Source organism: Stegodyphus dumicola, chromosome 6, assembly GCF_044657685.1.
Source record: "Stegodyphus dumicola isolate Sdum_Otavi_A_Nest chromosome 6, ASM4465768v1".
Taxonomy (NCBI): Eukaryota; Metazoa; Arthropoda; class Arachnida; order Araneae; family Eresidae; genus Stegodyphus; species Stegodyphus dumicola.
The window spans coordinates 224,984,830-225,005,364 of NC_140773.1; the positions used below are offsets into that span (position 1 = coordinate 224,984,830).

Below are 20,535 nucleotides of genomic sequence, written 5' to 3' on the forward strand. Positions count from 1 at the left end.
TATAGCCAAGTTCCATTCTTCCATTCAACCTGAGTAGTTGAATGTTCCGTAAATATACTGTTACCTAAGAATTGGGTGCTTCTTTGACTTTTTAAGTGAAAATATATTGATGCGTACATGGACAAAGTAAAGGGAGTGCGCAGTGCCAAGTTTGTGCAATTCTCTGATGTTTTTTGGTGAAAATAGGTCGACGTGTACATGGATAAAGTCAAAGAATTGCACAAACTCGATGTCCGTGTACTGCCAAAAATCACCAATTTTCATCAAGGGGTACCCGTAAGTATAATTTTACCAGATTAGTAATTATCAATTAATACTAAATTACTAGGCTAAATTGCAGAATAGGCTGCATCAGTCGATGCTTGGACACGCCTTTTTATGACGTAATATTGGTTACGCCTCTTCTTCAAAACAAGTTATAAGTATGCTATAGCTTCGTATTTAAAGAAAACTTATATTATATTTTAACTGAGTTGAAATAGTAGGTTTATAATGTTCTGTGCGAGATTTTTTAAATTGTAAATCTACTTTTGTGTGTTGTGTGGTATTGTTAGCATTTAGCGCAACGAATTATCTCTCACAAATGTATTATTAAGATACCAAACGATTGAAAATGATCATTAGCAAATGATTGAAAATATTGAATGCATGAATTAAAAATTATAACCGTAACTTCTGAAAATACAGAAAAGAATTCTTTTGCTTAAAGAATGTTTTGATTATTCATGAGTGTGTTTAATTCGGTGCTTACTGCAGAATGGATGAGTATTTGAATCTGGATTTCTTTTATCAGTTGGAGCGAAGAGATAAAAAATGTGTTATTGAGTGGTGTATGGAGAAAGGTTTGATTGCAATATCGTATAAGTGCCCGATTTGTGGAACAAATATGAAACTAGTAGAGCGAAAAAACCGTATAGACGGTTTTGAGGGGATGTGCAGAGTTACTGGAGGCGAATGTAGGCATCGAATTTCAAGATCAATTCGAAAGAACTCCTGGTTTGCGAAGAGTAAATTGAGCATGTGTGATGTTTTGCGAGTTACCTATATGGGGTAAGTGCGGGAATGATTTTATACGAACGGAATTACGTATTGCTAAAAATAGGGTGACAGATTGGAAAAGTTTTTGTAGAGAAGTATGCATGGAGTTATGTTTGAAGGAGAATGTTAAGTTGGGTGGGGAAGGTGTCATTGTCGAAATCGACGAAAGCAAGTTTGGCAAGCAAAAGTATCATAGAGGTAAAAGAGTTGAAGGAAAATGGGTTTTTGGTTTGGTTGAGAGAGGAACAGATAAATGCGTCTTTAGAGTTGTTGAAAACAGAGGTGCCGAAACATTGCTAGAAATCATTAAAGAGAATGTTCTACCAGGATCGATTATTATATCCGATTGTTGGAAAGCGTACGACTGTCTCGAGTTCGAAGGGTATGCACACCTGAAAGTCAATCATAGCTTGAGTTTTAAAGATCCAGAAATGTGGTGCGCAATGCCGAGTTTGTGCAATTCTGGGATGTTTTTTTAAGTGAAAATAGGTTGATGTGCACATGGGCAAAGCCAATGTGGTGCGCTATGCCAAATTTGTGCAATTCTGGGATGTTTTTTAAGTGAAAATAGATCGATGTGCACATGGGCAAAGCCATGTGGTGCGCAATGCGGAGTTTGTGCAACTCTGGGATTTTTTTTTAAGTGAAAATAGATCGATGTGCACATGGGCAAAGTCAATGTGGTGCGCAATGCCGAGTTTGTGCAATTCTGGGATGTTTTTTAAGTGAAAATAGGTCGATGTGCACATGAGCAAATCCAATGTGGTGCGCAATGCCGAGTTTGTGCAACTCTGGGATGTTTTTTTAAGTGAAAATAGATCGATGTGCACATGGGAAAAGCCAATGTGGTGCGCGATGCCAAGTTTGTGCAATTCTGGGATGTTTTTTAAGTGAAAATAGATCGATGTGCACATGGGCAAAGCCAATGTGGTGCACGATGCCGAGTTTGTGCAATTCTGGGATTTTTTTTAAGTGAAAATAGGTCGATAATCCAATGTGGTGCGCAATGCCGAGTTTGTGCAACTCTGGGATGTTTTTTTAAGTGAAAATAGATCGATGTGCACATGGAAAAAGCCAATGTGGTGCGCAATGCCGAGTTTGTGCAATTCTGGGATGTTTTTTTAAGTGAAAATAGATCGATGTGCACATGGGCAAAGCCAATGTGGTGCACAATGCCGAGTTTGTGCAACTCTGGAATGTTTTTTTAAGTGAAAATAGATTGATGTGCACATGGGCAAAGCCAATGTGGTGCACAATGCCGAGTTTGAGCAATTGTCTGATTTTTCTTTAAGTGAAAATAGATAAATGAGCACAAGGACACCGAGTTTGTGGAATTCTTTAATGTTTTTCGAGCGAATACTGATCGTTGTGTAAAAGGGAAAACGAGGTTGTGCGTGATGTCGAGGAGTAATGTGACTTTATTTATGTGCAATGTTTAACATATCGTTTGTGTATTTTAAATTTGTATTGTTGTTTTAATTGTGAATTATATTTAAGACATAATTTTTCATTTAAATTGTATTTTTAATTTTTTGTTTTTTGATATGTTTATAACGCTTTCCGATTTACGATATATATGGATAGTCCGACGATCGACTCAACAGTAGCAAAACTGTAAACTTTAACGCTTGAAGTAACGTTTACCTCATATTTTAATACGTAGTGTTTGGTATCGTAATTGCAAATAATATGTGTGTGTGTGCGTATGTGAAGCATTGCTTAGTGTTCCAAGTTTGTAGTATTTATTTTATTATATTATTTTCTTTCATTCTGAGAAATTAGATTTTTTTATTTATTAATGCGTAGAATTCTAGCATGCCTGCACAGAATATAGCTTGATTTAGGAATTTTAGAAACTGATATGAAAGCTGTGTAATGATGTTCATATGCAATAAAAAATATTCTTTTTTTATTAACGTAAAATTTAAAATTTTTAGAAATAATGAAAATTGTCTAATTATTGGTATGTAAGGAATTATGTCGTTACGTAGCAAGAAGGTAATTTGTAAAAATGATAAAATTGAAATGTTCCACAATATGAATTTAAATTAAAAAAAAATAGTTTATTTGTATAAATAAAAAAAATTAATAAAAAAAAATAATAATTTAATATTGAAGCTCTACAACTATTAGAGACTGCGACGTTGTTTATCGTTTTAATAATTGGTAGAATTCGCTCACTGTATCATGGTAATTTTATAAACGATTTATTATACTTATTATCAGTAACGCCTAAACTTAAATGTTATAAATGTAAATTAAAAGTAAGGAATTTGATATTAATTTACAATAATAAACAATTTATTATTGTTATTTTTAAGAGAAAATAGAAAGTACACGTAGTGTAAATGCGAGACTACATTGTGACGTCATAAGCTTAGTCCCACCCATTTAATGACGTCACGCAGCTCCTCATACTGAACTTTGTTGATGCAGCCTATTCTGCGCTTTTACCAATTACTAAAGTTTCACTGGATCTATATTACATTGCATATTGTATTATTAAATGAAGTAATGCAAAACAGACTGTATCCTGTGATATAGTCTTTTTTCTGTACTTGTGAAAAAACAAAGGATTTTGAAATTTTAACTTTCATATGTGATGTGAAAATTTAAGAAACATGGTGTGCTGTATTTCTTCAAGAGACCATTCTTTTTCCAACAAAGCAATGAAAAAAAGAGTGTTATTAACACTGTATTTTAATGCAGAAGTATGGGTGAAAGATTTAAGAATAATGTGTGACTTTTCTTTCTAGCTATTTAAGGCCTTTCATAACTATACCATACCAATATGTCATCATTTAAAAAAAGAGGTAAAAAAATTCTGAGAGGTAAATTACATACAGACATTATATGTGCTGTGACTAATAGAAGTCCAATATTCAGACAGCCAGCCCCCCCCCTCAAATGAATCAAATAAAATAATAAAAATTCCCTCCTATACAAAATGTAGGAATGGAGAATATAATACTCAGCAGAAGAAGCAGGTGTGTCATAAAATGTATTTTTCTTCATACTAAGATTTGTTCACATTACTTTCAAATACCTGCTGGGTGGGGAGTCACACTGTGGTAAGTAACAATACATTGATAAACATTTTACTTCATATTGGCCAAGATCATACTTTCAGCGAGTGGTTGTGAGGGGGGGAAGGCCGAGTCCATGCATTTTGTTGGCTGGTGCAATCTCTATTGGTTACTAAATTCTAAAAGTTTGTGTTACCAGTCCTGTTTGGGATTAGCATTCTTTTGTATGGCCTAAACCATCAGTGAAGGCCAAATGTTCCCATGTCTGCACATCATCTTATTAGATTTTAATTGATGATCTAAAATCCAGAACCGTTAAAGCTTTAACAGTTTTGGATCCTTCAGTTCTGTGTGGCCAAAAGTATCTGGATGCTACTTCAAGGAAGTGTTTGTAGTTGTGATTGTGAGCTGAAACATCATCAGACATGATAAAAATGCTGATAGTACTTTTTCATTATCTGCATAACATGTACATTAGATAATGAGATGGTCAACAGAGTCGAGAGATGTCAAACATGGCGTGATGAATATTGCAGTGAATCGTATCATGAAATATGGCACTTACTGCATGTACCTATATCAGATATAAGTATGTTATTATAAAGTGCACCATTATGAAAAATTAAAGGAGCAATTATAAAAAAATATATATTGTAATTCTTTCAAGTGAGTCCAAGTTAAGTGGTTGGTGGCTGAATGTCAGTGTTATGACGGAGTCTATTGGTTCGTCTACCTTCTTGCACAGAAATATAAAAATTTTTGTTTTGCCATATGTGAAAAAGAGCATAAGGGGGTGCTTCATATTCTGATTTCAAGAATTTTAAGAGTAGTTTACTAAAATTTTCATATGTAAAAGGCGGAACTTGTTGTGGAGAAGGAATTTGACAAATTATGAGAAAATGGGAGCAGGATGCACAATAACAGGTCTGTAAAGACCTGAAAATAATAAAAAATCCTGAGTAAATAATCTGGAAATAGTTTAAAGTAGTGATTCCCAAACTATGGTCCTTTTAAGGGCTCTGCTGCTGCCAGGAAGTAAAATAAATACAAATTAAATAAGACTAAGAGCTGTGGCATAGTTGGAGGAGGTCAAGTAGGGACACCTGTCTTTGGTGCAACATCCAGGGGTTACTAAATTGATGTTACTAATTTTTAGAACAAAATGTTTCCATTCTTGGCAAACAGGAGGGGCGTGAAATCTTCATTTGTCCCAGCACTGAAATCCCTAGCTACAGTTCTAAGAGAAAAACAAAGTAGAATCATATGAAAACTAGAAATTAAGTCATAAAAGAAAATCTGTTACATTAAATTTAAACCAACCTTTAGCAGTGCTTGATTACGCTGCTGCCGCTAATTTCAAAATTATTGTGAGAACGAGGCTGAGCAAGAATCTAGACTGTCATTTCCCACATTTTATTGCCCCTTTCTGAAACTGAATGTCCAGCTGATTGATTCTCAGAAATGCACAATAAGGACATTTTTTACACATTTTCAACCCTTTGAAGGTTCCTGGCATCCATTTGAAATTTAGACAGAAAGAAACAGAGGCTAGCTGTTGATTTAATGTTATGTCTCAATGAATTTAGCGATAGTACTGTGTTTTTTTTTTTTTGTTTTTTTTTTTGTAATTTTTCTGATCTGTTTGTGAGAATTAGCTGTGCAAGTAGTAAATATCAATTAAAAAAGTGTTTTGTCTACTCCTGCATTTGAACTGCAAAGTATTGTGATGTATTTTCGGTAGAAAATCATAGTATTGATTTGAGAAACACTGTTGTCAGTTGGTGGATCATTGATAGTTTTGAATGATGACATCTGCAGTGTGGCGTGTTGGTTGAAATTTTTAGAAAAATGAATCTATCATTGGAAATAAAATGCCACAGGTTTTGATAGAAACACCAAAGTGTTGTCTTTTAATAAAAAACTTATGTATTGTTGTGTGTGAAAAATGAAGATATAAATTTCTTATCTCTTACAAAAAGCTTCCTCGGTCAAAACAATATCGGCATTCAGGAAAATTTACAGAACATAAAGCACTAAAATATTTAGCTGAGCATTATTTTACGACAGATCGAAGGAAGGTGCTTGATGACTTAAAAGGCAACTAAACGTGTTAAGCATGAACAAACAGAAACCATCCAGCTTACACTCAGGCCCTCAAAAATTTGACATCGCTCATTAAATTGACAATGTTCTTATAGATGTCACATTTCATAATAAAAAATGAACTAAAAATTGCATTCAAAGTTTACCAAATTTTGGCTGCATTTATAAGATGAATTCAAAATTTTGTCTGAGAAAGTGAAATTCATATTTTTGCCATTATCAGCAACATAACTCTCTGAAGTGGGATTTTCTACTTATATAGGTACTAAATGAAATATAGAAGCTGCTTAAATGCAGAGCCAGACATTTATCTACCATTGTCAACAACAAAATCTAAAATGAAAAAATTGTGCAAAAATGCACATGCTCATTAATGCATATATATATATATATATATATATATATATATATATATATATATATATATATATATATATAAATTTAAACAAATTTAAATTCTTAACAAATACGTATAAAAGTAAAAAAGCAAATTTAAATTCTAAAAAAAGGAAAAAAGCCAAAATAATTTAAAATAATTTTAAAATATGCAAACATGTAAAAGATTTAATTCTCAAACTAATCTACAATATCATTTAAATTCAGAAGCATAAGCAAATCAAGTGCAAAATCTATCCATGAAAATAAATCTACTAATTTAATAAATTAAAATTAAATTAAACAATTTTTTTAAAAAATGCATATGTGAATGATCGTAGAGTAGGCAGGAGACAGACTTACCAAGGGGAAGTTGCCTCCAAACTTAACTCTCCAATCATTCAATTCGTGTTTCGTCATTCATGCAGGCAAGGGTAAAAGTCAAAACCAAAAGTAATTCCAATAAAGTGGTACCCTTAGAAATTAACATTTAAGAATTAAAGTTCAAAAAGGAAAATACTAATTAAGTCTTTTGAGAAACAAGTCAAGAATTAAACTTTTTCTTAAAAAATAAAATTTTTTAAAAAATTAATTTTTTTATAAAATAATAAAAAAATCTAGAAACCAATGTATTTTAGAAATCCTTGTCTACAGAAACTTTCCCTACACGAATATGCATATCAATTAATTCGGTATGCAGGAGAAAGCAAAAGTATTAAAGTGTTTGAAGCAGTAATTTTAAATGAATAACTGAATAAAAGAACTATACATAATCCATATAAACCAATCAGAAATAAAAAAACAAAAAGAACTAATTCACAATTTTTAAAATAAATATATATTTAAAAATATAATTTCTAAATATGAAATTTTATAAGAAATGATTTTATTTTTTAAGAAAAAGTTTAATTCTTGACTTTACTTGCTTGTTTCTCAAAAGATTAATTAGTATTTTCCTTTTTGAACTTTAATTCTTAAATGTTAATACTTAAATGTTAATTTCTAAGGGTACCACTTTATTAAAATTACTTTTGGTTTTGACTTTTACCCTTGCCTGCATGAATGACGAAACACGAATTGAATGATTGTATAGTTAGGTTTTGAGGCAACTTCCCCTTGATAAGTCTGTCTCCTGCCTACTCTACGATCATTCACATATGCATTTTTTTAAAAAATTGTTTAATTTAATTTTAATTTATTAAATTAGTAGATTTATTTTCATGGATAGATTTTGCACTTGATTTGCTTATGCTTCTGAATTTAAATGATATTGTAGATTAGTTTGCGAATTAAATCTTTTACATGTTTGCATATTTTAAAATTATTTTGGCTTTTCCCCTTTTTTTAAAATTTAAATTTGCTTTTTTACTTTTATACATATTTGTTAAGAATTTAAATTTGTTTAAATTTAAATTTCATTCCTTGCAGCAATGTCGCAAAGAATATTTAATTAAATATGTATTTAAATTTAATTTTTTAAATTAAACTCAATTTATTCTTATGAAACAATATATATATATATATATATATATTATTTTATGCTATGTCTTAACTAGGCCTGTTGCACTCTGCTTAATACAATTAAATTTAAATTGTCTTTAATACTGAATAATGCAAAATTTGAGTATCAAGAAATGAAACTGGAGGAATTGAGTTTATTTTATAGACCTTTTTATTACTACTCTCAATATAAGATCAGTTTTTATGCAAAAGGCTTGATTGAGCAAAGGCAAGAGGCTATTGAACCTTAAATGAATTTTTAGGTATAGCTAAGATTTTGATCATATAATGTATATTTGAGATAAAAATAAACTGAGATATCATAAATTTTTAAGATGTTATTTCACTGCATGGACATTACACAACTGTTTAGATAGCTCATAAACATCATTACCTTTTAAAACACAGGAACAGGGAGCTACATAGAAATTCTTCCTAAAGAGGGTTCTGCAAGTCAAAATGTTTGGGAAACTCTGGTACTAATAGTCAAAGGGTTAAACCCTTTGTAGTAACCCATTAGTAGTCAAAGGGTTGACTATTGATGCGACATACATGTCCCACTGAAAATAGTGTGAAGTTTAAAAAATTACTGCTGGGTTAAAAAGTATTTAGAATTTGCTGAATGTTGGGATCATCTTCCAATAGTTGGAAAATTAAGACGCAACTGTACCCATTGTACACAAATGAACATAAGAGAAAAGAACAAATATGAGTTGCCGAATGTGTAATGGGTTACGCAAAGAATGCTTTACTCTGTACCACACGATGTAAATAGTGTGAAGTTTAAAAAATTACTGCTGGGTTAAAAAGTATTTCATACAATAGTATTTCATAGTATTTCATACAATAAATTTCTCCAGAATAATATAGTATTTCATACAATATAGTATTTCATACAATAAATTTCTCCAGAATAATAGGTGTGCTTATGGTAAGTTGATCGCTACATGTGGGACATAGATATCCCATCATTAACTATGACTCGGACATATGTGTCACAGCGTTTGGCTTGAAAACCGACTGTCAAAAAAATCCCAAATGCTCAATTTACCTCATTTATAACATATTTTGCTTACATGGATAGAAAACAGGAAAAAAAAAAAAAAAAATTCATTGTCAAATGACGATGATGAGATATGCAAACAACTAGGTCAAGGTTGAAAATGTCTTGCAACAAACTCACAGTGCCAACAACTGTTAAAAGAAATAGACAGCTGATGTTTGCCCAGATCATGAAGAAATTTTGCACAGATACAGGCACTTGACCATCTAGATATTCCATGCATAAATGAGGGCTGCAATGACTTGTGTCCTACTAATTCCGGCTGGAAATATTGTGATTGGAATACATAGTTTTCTTTACTGATGAGTCATTTTTGTTTGAAGATTAATTTGAGATGTGTTACAATCTAGAGCAAGGATTTCCAACAAGTTTGATACTAATTCTCTGAAGTCGATAGAATTTTAAGGGAGCTCAGGGATAATCAAGGGTTCAATTAGATATTAAATAGCTCAATAAAAAAAAATGCACTGGCAATTGATTCGTTTTCTTATCAAAGTTATTCAGCATTTTCTGCACCCAAGTATACCTTTTTTTAAATAAAAATGAGGGTTATAGAACACATGAAATGTTTTGCTTTAGATAAATCTCTACTTTTGGATGCATATTCTACTGCCTCTTAATTTTAAATTATATGATTTTATGGTATTAAATTTATGGTACAATTTTTTGGTTCAATGATGTAGCATCTTCCTGGCATGTTAAGATAATTTTATATGGAAAATTATTGATAACGTTATTAATAACTAGTCTAGTGAAATAAAATAAGTTTTAATTTTGAATGCAGAGCACCAAAATTTGTCTGTCATGTTAAAATGAAACACAAGCACCACCAGGTTCTGGAAATAGATATTTAGGAAAATATTTTACTCCACATGTGACTAAACTGCAGTTCATGAGTAATATGCGGCACCCATTAAATGCAGTTTGTGTTTTAAAAAGCATTAGTAGCATTTTTTAAATATAATTGAAATTTTACGTTAACACACTTTCTTAACAATCAGCGATTTAAATTTTTGAATCACATTATAGGTATTGTTTCAGAGAGTGTTATGAACTAATCATTAAAGTAATAAAGAAAATTGTTTCTGTGATTAATTATATCACTGTGATGCTATTTTTTTTGGGGGGGGGATATTTCAACGAAACAAATAAGTAAACAAAATATTATACGATAATACTTTACAGTAATGATGTACATAGTTTACCAAATATCATTATGAAAGTACAGAGTTGTAGCCGGAAATGGATAATGTATGAGATGATTCACTTCATATTTAACAAACTGATTAAGTGATTTAAGGTTGAATGTCTGGATACTGGACCTTATGTTACTTATGTATGAGAAACTATTATTATTTTTTATTGTCAAAATACAGCTAAGTTGTCAATTTATTTTTAAATAATTACCAGCTTATTTAGATTAAAATTAAAATTCTTAAATTAAAATTTTTCTTAGCTGTCCTGACACTCAATTTTATTCTTGCCAGAGGAAAGTGTATGCAATAACAGATTTACAAAAATTCATTGCTTTATTTTTCGAAATACTACTTTCACTTGAATGAAAACATGTTTATGCCCTAGTACAAAATATATAGTGTTATGGTTTTGTATTTAGTTTGCTATTTTTTTTTAGTAGAATTGTAATTAAATTATTTCATTTTCATGTGCAATGCAGCACCTGACAAATTTTAAGAAAAAGCTAAGCCAAAAAATTAAAAATACAGGAGCGCGCATTTAACATTTAATAAATAAATATCTCGTAATTGTACTCTTTTGCTATCCAGAAAAATCGAGAAAATACCAGATTGTTCTCGTGCATGATTAAAAAGCTTATAAAAGCCGGATTAAAACATCTTAATTCAGTTGTTTACTTAGTTCTTGTTGTTGACTGTGGAGAATTTACGGTGAGATTGGATTAGCTTTCTCTGTTTTGAATCAAGTCCTATTTAACGTTTTAATAGTTTAAAATATAACTACTGGGAGATATTACGATGTTGTACGAATATCTCTGAGGAAATTTCAGCATTTTGTTTTATTTCTTACCATCATAATAGAAAAAAAAAAAATTCTGTTTGCAAGGGAAAAAAATCACGGAAAAATGACTTTCTATATCCTAAGAACATATTTTGCTCGATACAGAGCAAGAGCAGCAAGAATTATTTATAAACCATTATAAATAATGACATTAATTAAAAAATGCATATTTATTAATTTTCTTAAAACTTTAGTGTGTATTCAAAAGTGCTTTATTACTTCTAAAAGCTGCAAATACCTAGTTGTGGCTCTTCAGAAATTTCTAAATTCTAAAATACAGCTCCAACTTGCCCTTCTTTACTTAGCAGAGAAAAGGTTCAGAGATAGGCTAGTCAAAAATTCATGAATATGCTCCACTAATTCGGGCATGGTAAATGTCAAAATAAAATTTAAAAAAATAAATAAGTAAATCTTATTTGCATTTGAAATTATCTGTTTCAGTTTATTAAGTATGATGTAATTTTTTTAAAGCATTATGGAAGCCTTAACATGACCTATTACAATTCCAGATGATTTGAGTCTTCTGTTGAAGTAACCACCTGAAAGATGTAGTGTTCAATACTGAAGTTTATTTACATTCTGAGAAATAGTGTTCGCCTACTACGATGGATGTTATGAGAGATTTCCCTGCATGTTCCATAGATACATTACTACAGTAAAAGTAAAGCTACAAGCAGTTCAGAATTAGATGTAATTATTCAGTAATGGGTGGTGTTGGCGTATTTAATTATGGCAAAGCCCACTAGGGCTATCTGCCTAAGGGGAGGGATGCCTTCGTGGAGGACTTTCTAAGGAAAACTGGCTCGTATACACGTTACACATGGGGAAAACCACGAAAACACTGCAGCCAGCCCGTTCGCGGGATTCGAACCTCGGACCGAACTACCAGCGTTCAGCGACTTTACCGCTCGGCCGCTGGTGGGCCCTATTCAGTAATGGGAATCATTGTCTTAATAATACATCTAAATTTCCTGAAATATATTTATTTTTCACAGTTTCTGAAGAATGCAATGCAAATATCTGTGTTTAACACTTGCACTCATGATCTAAGCAGAAAACTTTTTTTTAAAATCTAATGGTGGGCACCTGCTTTTCAGACTGGCACCTAATAGGCAGCCACCATTGCCTGCTGTGAAGGGATAGACAGTTACAACCATGCCTTCTTCGGGATTTGAACTTTGCCCCTTCGGTACCGCAGTAGGCTTCGGCTAAGCAGAAAACATTAGATGCATGACTGTGACAGATAATTAATACTACAGCAATGATACATTCTTACTCATATTTTGTTACTCTATTACACAATCCTTTTCTTTCAATCCATACTGAGCTTTCAGAATGTTGATAGTCTTACACAGATGTAGCAATCTTTTGTCATAAAATGCGTAAGTAAATTCTAGCAATTACAATTTTAATAACTGGTTCATTTAACTATATTCTGAATTCTATAACTAATCAGGCATCTAATTTGTTGTACAACATAGACTTAACTTGAAATCAAGTCCATCAGAATAAAATGAAAGCTGCAATTAAAAAAGAGAGTTTTTGGTTCTCAAATGCATGTAAAATTTATGCTAGGCATATTGTAAGCTAAAAATAAGTATGATTCTTTAACTTTACCATTACACTCTACCTGGAATAGCATCGGAAAAGAGGTCAACACTAATTTGTTTCATTACCTGCAAGAGTCGGGTTTTTACTATTTAATTTGAATCATGTTTTAAATTATTGTTTTGCATTTTAACACTGTGTATATTAATGTACCTCATGTTCACACCTGTAATCTTCTCATTTTTATATACAATTCACCTCGGTGTGTTTTGTTTAATGTCCTGGTTTTAAACTTGTGTTTAGAAATATTTGACATATGTCTGGCACAAATAACCTTTTAAGTTGTGTGCCAAAACCCCTTCCAACTAACCAACCAACCAACCTACCTGGAATAGCACTCTTAGCAATTCCTTTCAAGAATTTTTCATCTGCATTCATAATTTGCTACTTTTGACTCTAATGTCCCAATCACATTATGCTTCGGCTACGCGGGACTTGACGTCGAAAAGGACAATTCTCAGAACCCGCAATATTCCAAGAAACCCACATACCACTTTCACTTACTACAAAGACTTGAACGCCAAACACTAATCGATTATTGCTCAGATTAGGATCATGTGATGCTTCAGAAGTAAACTTTCATCTGATTGGTTGCTTCTACCTGGGACAGAGGTCCAGCTGAGACATTTTCAGTGAGGTTTAAAAAAATCCTGCGTAGCTGCAACATCGTTTCCGTAGCTAAGAGAGACTTCGCTTCAGGCGGGGCTTTTTTCTAGGAATCCTCCCGGTTAAATCAGTGCCTCCAGAATCTCTTTTCTCAGAGAAGTCCCATCTAGCCACGATTGTAGCCAAGTGTGATAACCTCTTTAGAAGCCAGATTTTTATCTGTTTGACCTCTAAGTGGGACTTTTCTTTGAGGAAATTTTTCCTGATTGATTCAAAGTGAGAAATGTGGAAATTTTTCTTTCATTTAAACATCAAAATATGATTAGTAATAATCCTGATTCCTGTATAATATTAGTTTAAAAAATTCAAATTTTTTGAGAATAAGAATTTGACATCTTAAATTAAGAAATTTTTTTAAATACTGCACTGAAATTTTCTGAAAAGAGACAGATGCTATGAGATGACCATAATTCAAAAACTAAATATTTGATGACTAATATGCAGTGTTAGTTGTTGAATGTTCAGGGGTTGTTCTCTGATAAAATTTCAATACCAGAATATGACAAATACGAAGTTAGAAAATGCGACAAGCAAACTTAGCTGAATGTAGTATTGTCACAACATTCAATATGTGACAAGAAGTATTCATATAACATAATAAAACAGTATATTGAAGGTATACAGAAAATGTTTTTTCATGGTTTTTTTTTCCAGAGGAGCAGATTAAAATATATACATTAATTTAAAAGGCTTACTTTAGTTCTAATAAGCTCAGAAGACATAGTTATTGCAAACTGCAGTGTTTTCTTCACTATTTTTTTAAAATTAAAACTAGACAAAAGAGCAGGACAACAACTCATAGTTTTTCAAACCCCGATAAAATTTTGATACTCATTGAATTAAGTTATAACAACATGGAAAAAACTGCAATTTTTTCAGCTTTAAATTTAATCATTCACAGGCTATGGCCAAAAAATAGGAACATCTTTTATTTATTTATTTATTTTTTTTTTTGCAAATTTAAATCTAATGTCTGTTTTTACTTATTGCCAATTATTATCTCCGTTTGGGAATTTTCTACATGTGCCCAACTAGTGAGGTCAGACATAGTTTTGGTTTCAAAGTATCATTCTTTCTCCTGGATAAGGATAATAAGACAATTCATTTTATATGTTTTTGATTTTTTTAAGTCTCATGAAGAGAAATAAAGTAAATGCACTGTGTGCAAAACAATTAATACTTTTAAATGAAATATTGGATTACACATGGAATATTTTGTAAAATGATATGAAATTAGTTTGTAACTGACATTTTCCCTCAACGGAAATCACTAAAAAAATTCATGATTGCTAACAATAACTGATTTTACTTTTATTTATTTTTTACAGTAAAAGTACCTCAGACATGCCTTTATGATGTACAGGAATCTATTTTTAAGATACATGATTTAAAATATTTGGGATAGGTAAATTTACGGCTAAAATGTATTTTTTAGGCCCTCTGCTGCAAGTAACTTTTTCTCTATACTATCCCCAAAATACACTTAAAAATAAAATAGCAACAATTTAAAAAGAAATACATTTAATTTCCCCCTTTTCAAAATATTTATAAAATGTGCAATTCTTTTTATTCAACTTTGAAATATCTCACTAAATGACTGCTTTTCTTATGTGAATTATACATATATGGGGGAGGAGTTACAAACTATTCTAATGAAGAACAGCAATGGATTGCCAATGAGAAAAATTAACAGATTAGTTGGACCCTGAAAGTATCTACTACAATGAAGTGCAAAAAGTGTACCTGAATGCAGAGATAGATCTTGTAAAATAAAAGACAGAAAAAAATGCTTCTCTGAAAATAGAGATAGAAACCATTTTTATTCACCAAAGATCTTCAAGGTGGAACTGGCCTTAATGTAGAATTGTCAGAACTTTTGATTTGCAGAGATGCCAACTATTACAGGTTTTCTGCAATTATAAATACTCTATTATGGAATTCTGGATATAACAAATATTGTTTTAAGCTTGGAGGCAAAATTTACACTGGATTATAAACACGCCTACATTAGCAGTTATTACATTATGATGTAAAGGACTATTTGAAGCTTGTATAAGTGGGAGAGGAGAAATTCAGGGAATTAACACACACATAAACTTCAAGTTTGATTAACAACTGGTGGACTTTTGACCAATTTCAAAGGTTTGAGAGAAGAAAGGGTTGAAATATGAGCACAGTCTTGCAATGATTTATAGGTTTTCTCCGACTAATTGGGAAGGGTGATGTATTTTAATCAATGTAACAGTTCGATTTAATTTGATTGATAATCTCTATCATTCTTAGGTATTAAGGATTTTATGTGAAATAATCGTGCATTTTCTATTTTTTGCAGATATTCTAAATACTAAATCTTGGCAAGAAATGCAAGAGAAGAAAGTTCTGTACAAGGGACACACAAAAATGGATTTTATTGTATTTAAATGGAACTGCCGAAATGAAGGGAGTGTGAAGCCACATTATGTTTGTAAAAGTGCCAGGAGAGGCTCATGGTTTGACCAATTATTAAAGAGTCTGTAACATTTTAAAAATTAGAAGATATTGGATTATAAGGTATAGACATGAATTTGTTATTTCTATCAGTCAGCGTAAAGCTGTATCTGCCGATGGCCAAACACCGATAGCAAAACTATGGCTAAGTTAAAAATTTTTATTTTTTTTACTGCCATTTAATACCCATTTTTTCAGTGTCAAGCCTTTAGGAAACACTTCAGAAATATGCAAAACTGTCAATTTTCAAAATTGCACCAAGAAGTGAGCTAAAGCACAGTTTTGTCTGTTGAAATCATGATCACATGTTTACAATTCTTGCATATATTTTTATTAAAAACTGTCATGATAAATCTACTTACCACATTGTTTTCAAAGAGGAAAAAAGTTCTACAAAAATATAGAAAAGTTATGGTGAAGCAAAATCCTATTTCAAAAGTTTTCTCATTTGTAATGAACTAGAAATTGCATCCAACACAGATACCAGCACAAAGTGAATGAGACCAATCTCTTTTTTTTTTTAAAAAAATATTTTTTATGTGCATGTATTAATTCTATCCGATAATAAATTCACCTTGAAAGAGTAAATGGTGCCTGCCATCTAACAGCTATTCTAGAATGTGCTCTTAGAGACAAAAAGTTTGGGGACCCCTGATCTAAAGCATTCATTCCGCAAAGGTGATGAAAAGTGGATTCAAACAAAACAGGATTGATGTTCTGCCACACCCTTTCAATTATTAGACTTAACTAAGAACATACAACATGAACTGAACAGTGGAATAAAATCTGAAAGAATAATTAAAGAACTGAGCAAGATGCATGACATTCGATTCCCATTGGAAAAATGTCAAAATTGAATCAACTCACAGAATTAGTGTAGTTCTTAAAAATAAATGTGCAACTAAATATTAATGAAGTTAACATTTTTGTATAAACAAAGCTTTTTATGCTCAATAATAAAATATTTCTACTTTTTTGTCCAATACATTTTTGGAATAGTTGAGAAAAAAAATATTGACACAGAAACAATGGAATAATCAATAATGATATTTAATAGAATCAACAAGTTATATCATTAAATACACATTAACTATGCATAATTTCAAATGGTTATAATTTTTTTATTTGTAAAACATAAAAGGTATTCTTATTTTTATTGAAAATAATATGATAACATCTGCCTTGGAGATAATAACTGAAATAGATAATTAGATATATTTGTCTGGCATATAGCAAGAAAAATTCTAGAAAAGCAAAAGAGATTTTCTGATATTTAAAATCGATTTTATTTAACAAACTAATAATACAAAACTAGTCATGTGTAGTTGATGCTTTAATCATCTCTTTAAACTGAGACAATATTTTTGTTTCTCTTTTCTGTCTTTCTTCTCTGTTAAACATAGCTAAAGCACGCTTTTCATCTGCACTGTATATCTGATTTTCTTTGCGAAGCCTGACAGCCTCCATACGACGATGCCTTCATAATTAAAATATAGGAAATTAATCTCAAAATCAAATTTGATATCTCAAGATAAAAAAAAAATTCAATTTAATATTATTGCAGGTAATTCATCCCACGCAGCATGTCTCCAAAAATATATACATTATTTTGGTGAAATAAATCTATGGTATTTTTTGCATGTTATTTTCACAAAAATTATAAGAATAAAAAAGCTAAAGATATTGTTGATGCTTTAACATATTTTCCACACGTTGTTTTTGCAAAAATTATACAGACTATGTACTAAAAAAATTAATATCATCATCATACTTTTCATTAACTACTTTTACATATATGAATTCTAAAAACCTTGAAAAAAATCTATGATTTAGAGCAGGGTTTCTTTAACTTTTTTCAGCCACAACTCCTTTTTATCACTGAGATTTTTTCCGCGACTCCCCCAGGACCCCATAAGTATTGTGCAAATCCGACACATCAGTTTTAGGTCATTAACTTTAATTTCTAATTTTAAAACATAGAACAATGTGAAAATTTTAAGTAAGTAACAGACGAAAATGACAGCATCATGGGCAAAACAAGTAAAATGAACATTTATATTATAAAAATAATGCGTCAAAACATTTTCGTTTGTTTCTTTGTCTGTATTGTCTTTATCTATTTTTAGATACATTGTGTAAAAATATTTGGTAAAGTATCTTGCAGGTAAATATTTGGTAAGTTGTTTAAGTTGCTTCGTTTTATGTGATAATACTTTCTCTTTAATTCTACAAACAGACATAATTTCTTGTTCAGTTACAAAGTTCCGCTATTCAAGTACTATAACTGCTGTGTCGAGAATACCGACTAATTTGTCAATTGAAATTTTTTTGTTTTCAATACCCTCTGTGTTAGAGAAACAAAGGATATGCCTTTATCCATTTCTTGCAGCAATTCCACTTTTTGTTTGATGGACATCGAAACATACTTTCATTTTGTAGATCCTTTGGGAGCTCCAGCATCAGAAATTCTATTTGACATAATCGAAAGTTCAAGCTTACTTTTATAAAATTGCTCTAACAGTCTGCGAAAAATAATAAGCCGGATCCAATTCGAAGATTAAGGAACAACGCAATCTGCAACATTAACTGAAATAGATAATTAGATAATTTTAGCTTATACCGTCCATTATACATTAAATGTGCAAGCGTAAATGTATTATGCACATGCGCATATGTGCAGCCGTAAAGGTCTGACGCGCATGCGTTAATGTGACGCATGCGCAGAAAGTTTGTAGCTTTGAGGTCCGGATTATATATCATTCCAGATTATGGGTGTCCGAATTAACGACTTTTGACTGTACCAGAGTTATTATTATATAGCATAAACTCCACTTGCTACATTAGTATTTACTAGTCTTATTAAATATGATTATGCTAATTTTGCTTTCAGCATTTGAATTTCAACTTTAATATTTAATATTGTATTACTGAAATAAATAAATTTTAAAAAACTTACAGGAATTTTTAAACCATTAATATTTTGAAAATGTTTATTTTACTAATTGTCATCGCCTTTTTTTCCCCTTCAGATGCTGGTTTTGAAAAAATAAATCAAAAGAGTATTCAGTTTTCTATTGTTTATGTATATTTTGGGTTAATGTAAAACTAAGTAATTAAAACAATGTACATTATTGTTATGGCTTTATCATTTTGATTTCTGTGGGCATTTTCTGTATTTCATAAGAAAAATAAGATGTAACAGCACTTTCTTTTTATAAGGAATGGGGAAAAGTTACTCACTCAGTTCTTATTAACGAACAATATAAAGAACAACCAGTCATTAATTATAATCCATATTTGCTGAAATCTTAAGATTATCACTGAATTTATCACGGAGCTCCTTTTTACTAAATGATATTCTGTGTTACTGAAATTAATTTTGTGTAATTCAACATTCATTTCATAAATGAAATGTTCATTTATAAAGAATTAAGAACATGAAATCACTGCTTTTTAATGTCTCTTTCAAGTTTTCTCTTCTGTATTTATTTTTAGATCTAAAAACTTAACCTATCCATGCATTAAAAATCAGAATGTTTATAATTATGTTTTACATTAAGCCACCTAAAATGAAAATAATGATAATAATTGAACAGATATGTAAATCCACAGCAAAATTTAAAAATTAGGTATCTTTTTAAATTATTGATATTGAGCTGAAAAGAGAATTCCTCCTTTTTTCCATGCTAAGAATGATAAAGTACCATGTTCAAGATGCATTTTAGTTTCTGTTAAATGACATTTGAATTGCATTGTTTTTCCTCCTTTGAATAATAAAATTAAAAGGTTTCCTTTTAGCAATTACTAGCTCTAATTTATATATCCTTTATTATTATTGATATAAATTTTCTGTTCAAATTACAGGAGGCACACCAATCCAAAATATTAAAGCCTGCCAGATTACTATATCAATTATTATACATTATTTTTCTAATGGGCAAAATATTTATAGCATTAAAGCACTGGTTGCATGAATGTACTTTTAAAATACATGGGATAAAATAAAATTTCTTTATTACATTTCTAGTAGGTTTCACTGTATCTGAAAAATACAAGTTTTGCAAAACATTAATTAACTAACAAATAATTTTATTTAAATAAAATGTCCATTAATGAAGATGAAATCTCATACATCAGATAAATTATCTATGAAGAAAACTACAAATATATTTTTATGAATGTGAATTAAACAGAAGTTGTAGTCTGAAAAAATAGGTAGGTATCTCTTATTCTGTTTGTCTCCTTTTAAGGTAAAACATATAAGCGTTGTTTATTTTTTAAATTAGCTTAATTATGTAATCATTCAGCACATAATATCAAATATTGTGATTTTTTTAAATAAAATTTTGTATTTCTCATTGATTTTAAAATTAAATCTATTTTTCATTGAAGTAAATGCTTTAATATTAAATTCATACATTATACCCTGCAACTTTAAATTCATACATTTTTACTAAGTGTATAACACCTAATGGACTGTGGAATAAACTGAGGAAAATTTCAACATATGCATGGAAAAAAAGTGTCAGTAGTGTATTTTAAATACTGTAAAAGTATAACTATATCCATTGCATATTCTATTTCATTGATATATTAGTTAAACGTCACAGTATATGAAAAGTACATTCATAACAT

At 30.6% G+C, this 20,535-nt stretch overlaps 1 protein-coding gene and 1 long non-coding RNA gene across 2 annotated transcripts in view; one reads left to right on the forward strand and one right to left on the reverse strand.

The window, feature by feature from the left end:
- Positions 1-3,340: 3,340 nt before the first annotated feature.
- LOC146996975 (uncharacterized) lies at positions 3,341-16,876 on the forward strand. Its single transcript, XR_015041847.1, has 2 exons — positions 3,341-3,851; positions 15,746-16,876. It is a non-coding gene; the product is annotated as an uncharacterized LOC146996975 (long non-coding RNA).
- A 286-nt stretch (positions 16,877-17,162) lies between these two features.
- Positions 17,163-20,535, reverse strand: part of LOC118196226 (uncharacterized) — a 78,612-nt gene continuing 75,239 nt past the window's right edge. Inside the window, exon 8 of the mRNA XM_085819603.1 lies at positions 17,163-17,377. Coding sequence (XP_085675729.1) covers positions 17,212-17,377 — 166 coding nt within the window. The 3' untranslated portion in view covers positions 17,163-17,211. The remainder of the gene's footprint in view (positions 17,378-20,535) is intronic.